General features: G+C 28.9%; 1 protein-coding gene and 1 long non-coding RNA gene across 2 annotated transcripts; both read left to right on the forward strand.

The window, feature by feature from the left end:
- LOC18602053 lies at positions 7,346-9,445 on the forward strand. Its single transcript, XM_007033203.2, has 4 exons — positions 7,346-7,448; positions 7,975-8,177; positions 8,276-8,339; positions 8,655-9,445. Exons 2-4 carry the CDS (start codon positions 8,008-8,010, stop codon positions 8,949-8,951), a joined length of 531 nt encoding a protein of 176 aa, XP_007033265.2. The 5' UTR covers positions 7,346-7,448; positions 7,975-8,007; the 3' UTR covers positions 8,952-9,445.
- Positions 10,522-14,376, forward strand: LOC18602054. Its single transcript, XR_001927355.1, has 3 exons — positions 10,522-10,673; positions 12,808-12,853; positions 13,287-14,376. It is a non-coding gene; the product is annotated as an uncharacterized LOC18602054 (long non-coding RNA).

Raw genomic sequence — 14,628 nt, forward strand, 5'->3', positions numbered from 1 at the left:
TAGTTCGAGGTTTAACTCAACTTTGTTGTACCTTTAGATACAATACCGACTTTTGTAAATTTTTTTTTTCGGGACTCTTTTAGCATGCAAACATGCTATCCATCACATGTATGTCATGACAAATATTTTTATAGAGTCGGGCTTGTCATCTTCTCCCCCACTTAGATCAACCATATGATCATTCTTCATGACTGATTTCGACATCCGGCTAAATATTAATATTTAAAAAAAAAATTAATCTTGTCTCCTTGATACGTGAAATACCTTATTATGCCTCACTTGACTTCTGAATCGCCTTTTATCTCACAAATTCTCCTCCGATACAATTATTATTATTTTATTGTTATTTTCTCACTTGTAAAATATTTTATCCTAAACTACTCCTTTCGTCTTTTATCACTTTTAAACATTTTAATTGACCTCAATTTGCATTCAATCAACTTTATTTATCACCATATCAAAGTATGGGGTATTTCAGTAAAAATAAAAATACTCGTCGTCGTATATAAATAATGTTTCTGTTATTTTAATTTGACATCCTCGTAGAGATAACATGAAAGTTCAATTTTAGATTTAATCCCTACTTTATAACTTGGATTTTTTTTTTTTTAGAGCATAAGAACTCAATTTGTTTAAATAACAAAATAAAGGTTAAATCCAATATTCTATTAAAATAATATACAAACTAAATTGAAAGTTTAACCAAACATGAAGGGTTACCTCTTCCTCCAATTTTCATTATTAAGGAAGGTAATGGGTACCTTGTAATAGTAGGTATTTGACTAAGTTATATAGGGTTGGGGTATTTTATAATCGGGTTTGAAACAAGTTTGGATAGTAATTTCACTACTTGTTTCAAGTTCGAGTAAGGTTCCGGTACCACCCTTTAGGTATTTGATATTCAAACCTTAGTATTTTCTTTCATTTCATGTAATTAAAGAGAAATTCATATTATTAATTAAATTAATTTTTGAAACTATGATTATTAATTAACTTAAGACGTCTTTTAATAGATATACTTTATATATTATTAAGATAGTGCCCGTAGCTATGTTAAGGAAAAGATCATAGGAAATATAGTTTACGTTGGAGTGAACTTCAAAAGAGTTTGTAGGGAAAGGTATATTATATTAGCCAACTATATAAAATGTATGGTTTTTGCTAGTAAAGGAAAAGATAAATTGGTATTAATTAAAGATAGTTATTTGTTTTGGTTTCAATTACTAAAAGTTACTCTTAAAAATATAGTTTTAAAACAGTAATTAACCAAAGAAGATAATAATCTTGTTAAACATCCAGTAATTTTTTTTCATTAAAAATATATTATTCAAAATGAATAACATTTGTGATTTGGAGGTTTCCATTTTTATTAAATGATGCATATCAACTTTCTAGATGCAGGACTTGTACTTAGTTAAATGTTGAGAAAATATAAACTATTACCCAACTTTCAAATAAGTCTAACTATAGTAACAGTTTACTCTTCCTTTTGCCATATACATTTGTTTTCAATTTTTTAGTTTCTATTGTTGTGCTATATTGTATTACTGAACTATATGAATATATGGTTCTTACTAGTAAAAGAAAAGATAAATTGGTATTAATTAAATATAGTTATTTGCTCCAATTTCAATTATCGGAAACCTACACCTATATATATAGTACTTGTTTGGCGTGGTTTTTTTTCAATTTATCCACCTCTTAAATGCAAAAGTCAGGTCAAACAAGAATTTGAAGAAGCTCTTAAAAAAAAGCAACCTTTTTTTTAAAGAATAGAATTTTGAAAAAAAAAAAGCTTTAGAAAAAGCTTCAGAGATGAGCTTTCTCTTCTCTTTTTTTTTTAAAAAAAAGCACGTCTCTTTTTTAGAAGAATTTTTCTTTTTGTTTCAAAAATGTCCTCATCTATTAAAAATAATTCCAACATTATCTGTTTTCATTTTTATATGATTTATTATTAATTATAAATTTTATATTATATAAAAAATACTTTTTATACTTTTTATAAATTAAAAAATAAAATTAACTTTTTTTCATTATGTACAAAGGAATTTATGATTAATTGAAAATTATTTATTAAATACCCTTAATGGTAATTTTAATCAAAATTAGAACTTATATAAACAATTTTGTCAAACAACTTATTTATAAAAAAGAACTTATAAAAGTAAGTTTACCAAACATATTTATCTTAATTTTAAAAACTATTATTTTTCATAAGAGCTTCATAATAACTTTTAAGCTATAAAAAAACCAAGTCAAACAGACTCATAGTTATAAAACAATACTTATCCAAAGAAGACAATAATCTTATCAAAGATTGTTAGATGTATAATAAAATATTAAGAAATTAAAGAGTATATAACTTGTACTATTGATAGATTAAGATAAACAGTTGTAAAATATAAGACAACAGTATAATGTAAAGATCCTATTGATATAAAATAATTACTAATTTTTAGTAGTATCTGTCTTTTATATATAAAATGAATGGTTAAATTAAGATTGTCAAATTCAGTTGATTGCGTGCTATATATATTAAGAAATGAGTAAATCTTCTTGTTTTTTTTTTTAATTTTGTTTAAGGAATTAGATGGATATTTATTGAAATGTAAACATTCATGTATAATAGTGAAGTCTAAATACTATGGATTTAGGTTCATGCAAAATTAGAGGATATAAATAGAAAAAAATTTAAATTGCAATTGATAAATATTAAATGAATCTATTATCCAAGCATTAAAAGTTTGAAATTATTGTTTTTAAGTATTTTTTACTGAAAGAAATAAAAGTGAAAAAAAAAACCCTTCAAATGTCAAAAACAACAATAGTTTTGACATAAGGTGTACAAAAAAATTAAACTTGACAATTTTGCACATGGCACGTTAACATCACATAAGAAAACACAGGGTTGAACAGGTTTGGGTTTAACCTTAACGTATTTCATATCTAATCATATCTGACACGTTTAAGATACGAAAATTTTCGTGTCTTAACGTGTTAGACATGAGTAACACGTTTAAAGACGTTTAATTAATCGTGTTATTGTGTTTAAACATATAAATGTGTTTAATCGTATTATCGTGTTTAAATATGTATACATGACACGTTTATCAACTTGTTAAAAATTAATAGTTAAACACTATTTTAGTCTTACTTAAATAATTTTAAACAATTATTTTAATAAGTTTTTTAAATTTTGTAAAGATAATAATGTAATTATGTCATACCCAAACCCTAATTTTGAACTTTTGTTTTGTTTTATTTGATGTTAATGTTATTTTATTTTGTTATAATTATTTTTATAATTATTGATTTTAAATTTAAATAATAAAATTATATTTAATTATAAATATTTTTATTTAATTGTGTTAAACGTGTCGTGTCGTATATTGACAATTTTAACAAACGTGTTAATTGTGTCGTATTCTGTTACACAGTTGTTAAACGTATATGTGTACGTGTTTTAGATTTAAGGCACAAATATTATTTGTATCGTGTTCATGCTTAACCTTAACGTGTTTCATATCTAATTGTGTCCAACACATTTAAAACACGAAAACAAGAATTGTCAGGTCTAAAAAAATTAATTCAATTGAGAATGACAAGTGTCAACTAATTAACTCAATCAGTTATCCTATTTAAAACTGTACTTATCCAAAGAAGACAATAGTCCTATAAAAAATTGTTAGATGTATAATAAAATATTAAGAAATGAAAGAGTATATAACTTGTACTGTTAGCAGATTAAGATAAACAGTTGTAAAATATAAAGCAACAGTATAATGAAAAGATCTTATCAATATAAAATAGTTATTAATTTTTAGTAGTATCTGTATTTTATATATAAAATGAATGACTGAAGGTTATCAAATTTAGTTGATTTGTTTATTCAATGGTGACTGTGTGTTACGTATATTGAAAAATAAATAGTTTTTTTTATTTTATTCAATGAATTTGATGAATATTTATTGAAAATTAAACATTAATGTATAAAAGAGATGTGTAAATGCTATAGATTCAGGTTCATGAGAATAGGATGGTATAGACAAAAAATAATATTAAATGAATCTATCTTCTAAGTATTAAAAGTTGAAAATTATTGTTTTCAAGTATTTTTATTGAAATAAATAAAAAAAACCCTTCAAATGTAAAAAAAATAACGTAGTTTTAACAAAGGGTGTACAAAAAAAATTCAATTGAGAATAATAAGTGTAAACTAATTAATCCAATCAGTTATCTTGCTTTTATATATATTAAAGATGTTAATTTATAAAGAATATAATTACTATTATATATATACTTTATATATAAACATATTTATTTTCTATTTTGGGTTAACATTACAAAAATTACAATTTATAAAATTATTAATTATAATATATATACCTTTGTTTATATAAATTTATAATATATATACTTAAAGTTGTGAGATTATAATAGTTTGGAACCTAGTTTTTTTTTAAAAAAAAATTCATGGTAGTAAAGACAAACTCATATTGTTAATTAAATTAATTCATGAAACTATGATTATTAATTATCTTCTAATGTCTTTTAATATATATACTTTATATATTGTGTTAATTTATAAATAGTATAGTTACTATTATATATATTTTTAGTATAGATACTTTAAATATAAATATATTTATTTTCAATTTTGTGTTAACATTATAAAAATTTTAACTAATAAAATTATTAATTATAATATATATACCTTTGTTTATATAAAGTGATAATATATATACCTAAATAGAAATTGTGATATTAGAATTGTTTTAGAACTTCTTAAGTTGTTATTTGGATATTTATTTTTAGTTATTTAAGTTTATATTTTAGAGATTTGTTTTTTATTATTTAAATTAAATTTTATTATTTGTGTATTTTTATAAATTTAATTATTTATGAATTCTATGAAATATAAATAAAAATATTATTATATATAGATATGAATACAAATACGCGTCAGGATAATTGAGTATCTATGAGAAGTATTTTAATAAAGTTTTAAATAATTTGATTTTTAAATAAATTTAATAACTATCACGTAATAAGTATGTATTAGAGTTCAAATTAAAATAATAAATTAAAACTATTTAAATAATTGTAAGATTTAAATATTATATTTATTAATAAGTTTGGATTCGAATACTATAAAATTAATGATTACCCTAACATGGGCACAGCTAAATTTGAGTATTTATTTTGGACAGGTACTTTTCATATAAAATAATTAAAAAGGAAAACAATAAATAAATGGAGATATTTATTATTTATAGTAGTAATTCATTTTCCTTAGCTGTCAAACGTGTCCAGTGAATCAGTGTGCAGGGACCAACAGCAAATTAAGAAACGACAACGCGGGACACGTGATTTACTTTATTGCCTGGACTTGGGATACCCCATCGACAGCATGCCACGTGTCAGTACTGAAGTTGCCAGTCCATAAGTAGGACCCACGTTTTTCTTTTTTTCTTTTTTTTCTGAAATGAGCGCAATTCACGCTCGTGTAAAATAAGGCTTTGTTTTTTTTTTCCTCTCTCTCTCTGTTTCGTCGGAGGTAATGAAATGCGAGGATTGTCGTTGGAAATTAAAATAAAAGTGGGCTGGGTTGAAGTGGAAAAGTCAGAGTCGGGTGAGGTATGATCTGTGTTTTGATGGACGCCAGCTTTGATAAGTGATTGTTTTCCACATGGCTTTTGCTGTGCGTTTCTATCTTTCTTTCCTTCTTTCTTCTCTCGGTCAAAGTCAAATGCCGACCACCCACGTTCCACTCTTTGTTTATCTCCCCCTATGCTAATTTGCCTCTATATCTTTATTTAATTAATTATTTTATTTCCCAGCAATTTTTTTCTGAAATGGAGAATATAATAATAAATAAAATAATGGAATTTTTTTTAACCTTTTGTCAAGTTACTGTCACGAAGCTTAATTTAATTCAATAATATTCACTATGCCTGACAATATTCATCTAACCCATTGATCACTAAATGAAAACATCAACATAAAAATTATCACTACATGTTTAATTAGTTTGAATGACCATGGAGTTTATGCGAATAGTTTTTTTTTTTTTACACATGTACATTTAAAATAGGTGTTATATAATCATTTTACACATTTAATACAAATTCAAAACAGATTAGGTAAGAATTTATAATCTAATATAAATATACATAAAACAAAGTCTTTGGTTATAAACAATTCTATGTGGATGGTCTATCTTTTTGACATGTGTACATTCTAAATAAATGTTATGTATCTACCAAGCAATGCAAAATTGTTAAGTTTGGTATTGTTACACATAGCATTTATTAGCTATTATTATTACTATAATTTTTTAAAAACAATTACCCCTTAGTTTGAATTTTAGGTACTTATTAGCAATTTGATAGTTAGTCAACATTTCGCATTCAAAATTCAAATTTTACTTTCTAAAGATGTTAGATTTCTAACATCAAAAGTCTTTTTTTTTTTCTTTTTAGATCTCTGCCCTTTTTGATTTATTATTATTTGATAGTTATGTATTTCAATCTCCTTTGATAAATAAATCAATTGTCTTACTGCTTTCATTATCAACAAATTTTCATTAGAATCACTTTATCTTAAATCTTGTTCATTAACATACTTTCAATTTAATTTCTTTCACATTCGGTTTTATATTGTTATTTTTATTTTGAATTTAAAAAATTGTTATAAATAAAATTATCACCCGTACATTGCATGTACATAAATTTAATTCGTCATCTTCCCTTAATAAATAATAAAATATAAAAAGACATTTATCAGCTAAGAGTTAGAATATAATTTTATTTCAGAGGTCTCGAATTCAATTTTTTGAATGGATAAAGTGAGATTCATGGAATAAAAATAAATATTTCTCCCTATCATATGCCAAAAAGAAAAAAGACAAAATTGATGTTCTTTACTTAAGCTGAAGGATGATCATAGTCCGTACACTAAACCATTTTAGACAGCACACAACTTTAAATTGGAAAAAATTGAGTCCCATTGAAGCTAATCAATCACCTTTGGTAATGCTTTAATGTTTTGTGGTTTTTTTCCCCTTTTATATTTATACAAAAAGAAAAAAATCATTACAAATTGAAAGCCAAGCAACCAAATATCAATATAAAATCATTGTATTTTATTAGTTATGCTTCCATTCTCATGTAAAGTTGTGACCTAAGCTAATATGAGTGAAAGCTAATATAAAATCATTTTCATTTTATTAGTAGAAAATCTCAAGTTACAATTTTTTTGTTTTTACGTAACCATCATTTCCAACTTACTCAAGGAAATGAGCAAAGGAAACATTTAGACGACATCGTTTTTGCGGGGAAGTCTTTTCCCTGTCTATATAATTTCCGCATCGCCTGCTGCATTTCCTTTCTTCTTCCTCGTGGCACCCACCCTTTCTTGGCTTTTCTTCTTCCAGAGGATTTCTTGAGGTAATCTGAAAATCAAATTTTCTTCTTTCAAATAAAAATTAATTATAATTTTTTCCTAAATTTCGCTCAGTTATTTGTCTTACAGATCTGGCTTCTTCTCTTCTTTTTTCGTGTTTTTATTCCGTTTAAAAAATTTCTGTTTTTAAGTCAACGTTCAAAGCGTTTCTGTAACAGATCTGATGAGTTTTTAGCCGTAACAGTTGAATCTCGTCTGGGTATTAGTTTTCTTAGTTCTTATCTCGTAATTAATCCCTAAAATTTCGGGTTTTTTCTTTAGCTCTTTTGTTAATCATACAAATCATGGGTTTGACTACACTTAACACCTAATAAAGCTTTGATTCTGAAGGTCTGGTTCTAAATCTGTGTTTTACTTTTTGTTTCATTTTCGGGTTGGGTTTTTCTTTGTTTGAATGCGGAGGAGGTGAAGGAAAACGAAAAGCGAAACTTTGGGTTTCTTTAGTTTCATTTCTAATTGAATTTTGGTTGTTAGATCTGGGTGCTGACTTTTTTTCTGTCGTTTGAACAGGCGTTCTTTTTGAAGCTGTGGTTTTTTGAGAAGATGAATCATTGCAATCTTCAGCAGAACGCCGCTGTTTCGGCCTATGAGGAGATGCTAGGGTTGATCTCTATCTCTGATCATCAGAAGGGAGGCTCCGTTGTTTGCCCTAAGCCTCGGCGAATCGGGGTTCTTGCCAATAACCCTATCGGGCCCTTGAGATTGCATATGAGGTATAATTATTTATTATTCTGATTTCTAATTTGATTTTAAGCTGATTCGATTTATTATTGAAGGTTGTGATTTAATTGGGTTTTGGTTTTAATTGCAGTCATCAAGCTGAAGTAAGCGATTCGAAAGCCGGTGCTGAGCTTTTAGATATCATCCTCAAGAAGGTATGGTGGAATTTGAAGATGAATTTTTTTTTCTTGTTTAGTTGTTAAATCCTATGTTGCAGGTTATGATCCTCTAAACATAAGAAGAAATTTCAAGGCAAATTTAACTTACCGATGTTAGTGTGTGTTTCCATGTCAGACAGATAACCAAAAGAAATTTAAGAAAAAGTGAACATATCAATGTTGGATATGTTCTGTGTTGGATGTTTGCGTCTGAGTTTGAGCAATATGGGTTAATATTTTGTTTCTACAGTGGAATTGTTTTAATTTATTCGGCTGTGTTGGTTGCTAATTTTTGTTTTGGTTGTTTTACAGGAGGATTTCGGGACAGAACAATCTGCAACCCAGGTAGCATCATCACCTCCATTTTTTTGTGGGTCGCCTCCAAGCAGGGCTGCTAACCCGCTTGTGCAAGATGCCCGATTTGGTGAGGAAAGACTTGCAGCCCTTTCAACATTGCAAATCCCATCCCCATCGTCTCAATCACCATCAGCACGCAAAGGAGGGTGTGTTAGGATGAAGTTTGGCCTTAAACCGGCCGCCGTTAGAGTAGAAGGATTTGATTGCCTTAACAGGGATCTTCAGAATTCCAGCATCCCTGCTATGGCTTAGAACTTAATTAAAATCAAAGTGTACATAGAAGGAAGCTAAATGCCACCACCATTTCAGAAAACAAAGCAGGATTAACAAGGAGGGAATTTTGGATATTTTTGGAGAAGAGTGAGAGAGAGAGATAATTGCTGTTTAGTAGTGTATATATGATGTGTTTTTTGGTCAGGTAATCTATTCGATTGATAATAGCGCTGTAAGTAGTTTGATTGAAGGGAAAGACAAGTTTAGATCAAACCTTGTGTTGTGAAGAAAGGTTTGATTATGCTGGGTTGAGCAAGGCTCATTTTGTAATATATATAAGATTTGGTTAGTATGGGGGAGGGTCTGATTGATATTTGTTTTTAAAGATCACCATGGAAAAAAAAAATGAAATTCTGTATAGATCCTGTTGGTGATTGAATTTTGCTCATTTATATATTATTACTCTGTAAATGTATTCTGGGTAATTGTCAAATTTCCTTGTTCTTATAAATATCATATTTATGTTTGTCATCTAACATTATTGATTTTCTTGGTTGTTAATTCCTTTTGTTCGAGTGTTTAATTTATTAGTTGGAGAATGATTTTTTTATTTAAAGCGAGAGACTCTCAGTTGTTGTGAAATCTCCGGACAGATAAGATAAAAGTCCTGAAACAAGCGGAGACTATGTTTCATTACAACTCTGAATCGATGCTCTCTCTGCCTTTTTCCTCACATGTTTGGTTTCAGCTACATAAGTACGTTTGCAAATGCTAAACGCCCAAGACATTTTGATGGTCTACTGATGATTGCCTTTACGCACAGACAGATAGGATTCTAAGTCTTTCTTTTTGTCTAAAGGAAGTATTCAAAATTAAGTCTGATCACCAAGTCTTTTGGTATTCGGTTTAGTAAGTCCTTTGCTTTTTGATTGTAGCTCAAGTTTGAAAAATATAGCTTCATTTATTTCCAATCAAAGTCTAGACCTTTAGTTTAGGGATCTGTATTTTGTAAGTGAGTATCTTGTACTACTAAATCAGGATCTGATCTTAAAATACTCATTATACAAATATGATTATAAATAATAATTTTGACATTAAATATTAATTCTATGTTATTATTTGCTTATTAAAATTTATTAATTGTTTTAATATAATTTTAAAATTTAATTTAATTTAATTTTTTATGAATTAATTTTAATTTAAAATTTATTAATAATATACATAAAAAATAATTTAAAATTATTTTAATGAGTACGGATATTTAATTGATAATATTTAATATGTTCTGGTATGGATAATAATTTAAAATTTTAATCAATTATTTATAAGGCTAAAATACCTTAGTAAATGATAGGGTTCGATTAAGATATTTAAAAAATAACAAGTACCTTATTTATTAATATCTTATTTTGAATAAAACATGAACTTTATATTGCATCCAAGTTAATGGATTTATTTATTTTTTACCGTAAAAATAGTAATTTAATTATTTTTATCATATTCAATTATTCTTGCCTTATTTAAATGCTACACTATATATTTTCTCGAAAAGAAAACACACCGTTTTCATGATCCATAGCAAACGGATGACAAACGACAAGGCGTTTAAACTACGTCGTTCTGGTATTCGCTAACATTTTAAACCATTTTTCCTTTCCTCTCTTGTTTTACCACTCCAAGCCAGCCAACTTCCAAACGCGCCTTCTTCTTCGTCTTCCTCTCCCGCTTCGACAATTCTCTTTGCCTTCTTTGCATTAAACTGTAAGTCAATAATCTTTATTAATTTTCTACGATAAAAAAATTAAAATTATTTATTTATTTTTGTATTTAATGACCAAGGAAAATGTTTGCGTTATGGGTATGGCTGCTTGAAGATAAGGCCAATGAGGTTTATTGATTGCATTTTGAATTCAAATCAAGTTGTTATTGCTAATTTACACGTAAAAGGTCGCTTCCCATGAAAATTCTTCGTCTTTATTATTCTTTTTCCTTTTCTGTCGTTGCGCTAACTGATAGATGTGTTATGCCTGTTAGTCATTGTTCAACGCATGCAAGGCAGCCGGTAGTTTTGACTTTGTTTTCACTTATGTGTTAAGCACCCTCTTGATTAAGAATTTTACTTGTTTGACTAGTAGACTTCTGGGTCAGGTTTAGTTTTGAATTTTTGTCGCTTTTGCGACTCTGCCGGATGGAATTAAGAATAGGTCAATCTTGAATAAGATGAATTAAGGTAGAGAACCTTCTCATTTCTTAGTAAATAAGTTAAAATGTCTCCAAGGAGTACTCCAATGGTTAGAACTTAAGATTCTAACTGAGACCCTCTATGGATGGGGATGAATGATGATAAAATGGATAGAAGGAGACACCTCCGATGGTTAAAACTTGTGATTTAAATTTGGAAGTTCTAGGTTAGAAATCTAGTGATGGAGGACTAGTTGTATAGAAGTGAGCTGAGTATCTCTTGTCGTATAGCCAAATGGGATTCATTCTCTTTTGGGAAGAAAATTGGGATCATTAGTTGGGTTGATCCTCATACGTGGTTGGATTGAGCGATTCACTTCTTTTCCTATCCAATCCTCTTTATAATCTAGTGTATTAAATGTACTCATTATGTTTAATGTTTCATGTCTAGAGTCAGATTACATTCTCATCTTTTTCTAAAAAAAAAAGGCGTTCTGTCTATTTGTTAACATGAATTATTCCTGGATTCATTCGGCTCGAAAACGTTTTCCTTCTGAGAACTTTTAAACTTTTCTTCTTGCCGAAATATGACATACTATTAAGATTCCTTATGATGATTGAGTTTCGATGTTTGGATGACGTAACATTATAATAGCTTGCCATGTTAGGCCAGAAATTAGTAAAGAACAAGGGAAAGTATAGCATTATGATAGGTTATATTTCTCTCTCAAATCTTTTTATTATTATTTTTTTAACTTTACTTCCCAGGAATAGATTATTAGCTGGTGGAGTAGCTTTGAATTTGTCAACTACCTGAAGTAGTTAAATAGTTAACATTCTATGTCTAGAAGTATATTATGCCACTAACTTTTTTTTTTGTTAAAATGCTGCATTTCATTATGAGTCTGGTTGTTTAGTTGACATTCACATCTTTGGTACTTCCTCCCTGTTTGGAGCTTCTTGCCAATTGCAAGGATCTATCAAAGTTTGTTCACTTATACAAGTTTAAGAACAAGTTTCTCAAATTTATTGGATGACTTTCTTAAATTTTGTCGTTCGCCTATGCTCTTGAGGACCACCTTTAGTTAATTTGAGGCTTAACTTGCATCTGCTTACTTAAGCTTCCAAACAACTTCTTCTGTTATTAATCCTAGGTGGCCAGGTCTTGTAACTTGCTGACATTTTAGCTGACATCTTATTCACAAAGAATGCAGCTTGGTTCTTATTGCCAAAGTATGCCATCTCTCTGTTTTCGAACTGTGAGGAAGCAACAAAGTAAAGGCTGTCCCTATATTCATACAGTGGTGATTATGATTGTAAACTTAACAGAATTGGATGTAGAATTACAACCTTCAGGATCCAACTGAATTATCATGTAGCTCTCCCCTTCCATGACAAAAATCTCAACTTGGTTGTAAGCGCTGCTTTTGCATTTCATGTTGTCTTCCATCTTCATGATGTGATTTTTCTGGTTTTACATCTGACTCTACCAATGTGCCTTCATGTCCAATTAGTGGTATTTATGTTCATCATGATTCTTATTTTAAAACCTAAGTTGGGAATATCTTTGGTGCCTTGTCTTTAGTGAACATTTAACATAACTAAAACATCACTTTCTCCTGGAAATCTCTGTGTTTGCATGTGGGGTGGAACTTTATTTGTTATTGGGTTTGTGGATTTAATAATTAATGAATTTGTTCTTCATTTTTTGAAGGGGAAGAAAAAATGAAAAGAAGAGAAAAGAGACTAACTTTTTGAAGGTACAGTAACTATTTGCCATAAAGGTGACCTAAAACAATTATATGTTAATGCAAAATACATGAATGGTTTCCTTGATAGCAAGTGATAATGGGGTAGACCGCTAGAAAACTTCTCATTTTAGCATTCAAATCTGAAATATTGAGAAACTAGTTAAAAAATGCAATTCATGTCATGTTTCATGATGTTTATTCTGATCCAGAACTAAGTTTCTATGTTAGATATCAAAATTGCTATGTAATTCTTTTTTTTTGTCATTGCTTTCCAAGTAATTGATGTGGTGTGTGATGTGTCATTTTTTTATGCTTTAGAGGAATTGTATTTCTCTTTTCCTTCATTGTCTTAATATGTAATATCAGACAATATGACATATCAGTAATCTTTGACATTGTAACATCTCTTACATCTTACCTGCATCTTCACCTTTTTATCCAGGATTGGCTTTTTGTCTTTGAACTTTGCCATTTCTGTTTTCATTCCTATGTTGTCACTCATTGCTGCTCTGGAGATTGATGACAACTGTTAGTGTTACATTTAGCCCATCAAGAGTGGACCGAGGGTGGGGGGATGATAGTCCTGCTATAATGCATATTTATGCTTCAAAATTTGCAGCAAGTTGTGTTGCATGAGACAAATGGGAGTAAGGAAATGATATGACTACCTCTTGACTCTCTTTTTGTCTTTTTTCTTTGTTGTGAATACCTTAACTGCCGGTTTCTCTTCTCTTTCTCTCTCTCCTTTCTGCTATGATTGTTGATCATAAAATCTACCCCTACCACAGTTGTTTGTCACTTGTGCCAAGCCTTAGGGAAGGGAGACTTTCTTTTATAAGCATAATACATGCTCATGATTTAGGGGAGCCTCTTCTGGACAGCCTGTATTTCTTGGAACCTTTGTCATTAAATGTACTTATGTTAGACATCACATGAGAATTGTATGGTTCGGCCAAGAGAGAGAGAGAGAGAGAGAGAACCATGGGATGTAGAATGTTTAAGAGCATTAACTTCACAATGCCCAGACTGATAAGTTGATGTTTGATTCATGAATAGATTGACACGTTCACTTGACGTGAAGGAAACTCATATGATATGTAAATTGACTATACTTAGATGCCATGGCCTTTTTATGAAGATTAGTTTGCTTTATCGTCTTTGACATATTCCTTTTTATGTGGCTGGTCTATCTACACAATCCATTATGGAATTATCTTAAGTTATTAATAAACTGTTATCTTAGTGATTACTACTGAAGTAGGTTTCAGTTATTAAAGAATCTCTTTTCGTTGGTAAACTGTTATCTTAGTGATTACTACCAAAGCAGGTTTCAGTTATTACCAAATTGCTTTTCCTTTTTGTCCTCTGGGCTGGGGGAGTGTGGGAGTGATTATCAGCTTGGCAAGTTACGAATATAAATGAGTATTCCTGGAACATGGTTTCGCACTTTACCTTACATGGACCCCATCTATGAGTTTTACAAATTAGCGGGTAATAACGGCGATGTAGCCACTCGTGTCAACTCTAGAAAACCCAAGTGTATACAGGTGTATAATAGATTTCTTTTTTTTTTTTGTAATTTTCTTTTTCAAACCCCATTGCAATTAAATAAAAATCTGAAGAGAGTGGTCAAAATAAGTAAATGAAAATGAATAATACATAGTTTTCAGAGAGAAAAATATCTTACAAAGTTTTTATGTATCTACTATGGATATGGCATGTTTTTTCTTCAGTTAAATATCCCTATATGGTAAGCTTATTTGATTAAAATGTAAAATTACTTT

The sequence above is a fragment of the Theobroma cacao genome, chromosome 4 (assembly GCF_000208745.1).
Source record: "Theobroma cacao cultivar B97-61/B2 chromosome 4, Criollo_cocoa_genome_V2, whole genome shotgun sequence".
Classification (NCBI taxonomy): Eukaryota; Viridiplantae; Streptophyta; class Magnoliopsida; order Malvales; family Malvaceae; genus Theobroma; species Theobroma cacao.

Bases quoted from the DNA above. Each gene is read 5' to 3' on its own strand.
- LOC18602053 (XM_007033203.2), top strand. From the start codon at position 8,008: ATGAATCATTGCAATCTTCAGCAGAACGCCGCTGTTTCGGCCTATGAG. The intron at 8,178-8,275 runs GTATAATTATTT...TTTTAATTGCAG, and splicing joins CCCTTGAGATTGCATATGAG to TCATCAAGCTGAAGTAAGCG. The intron at 8,340-8,654 runs GTATGGTGGAAT...GTTGTTTTACAG, and splicing joins TAGATATCATCCTCAAGAAG to GAGGATTTCGGGACAGAACA.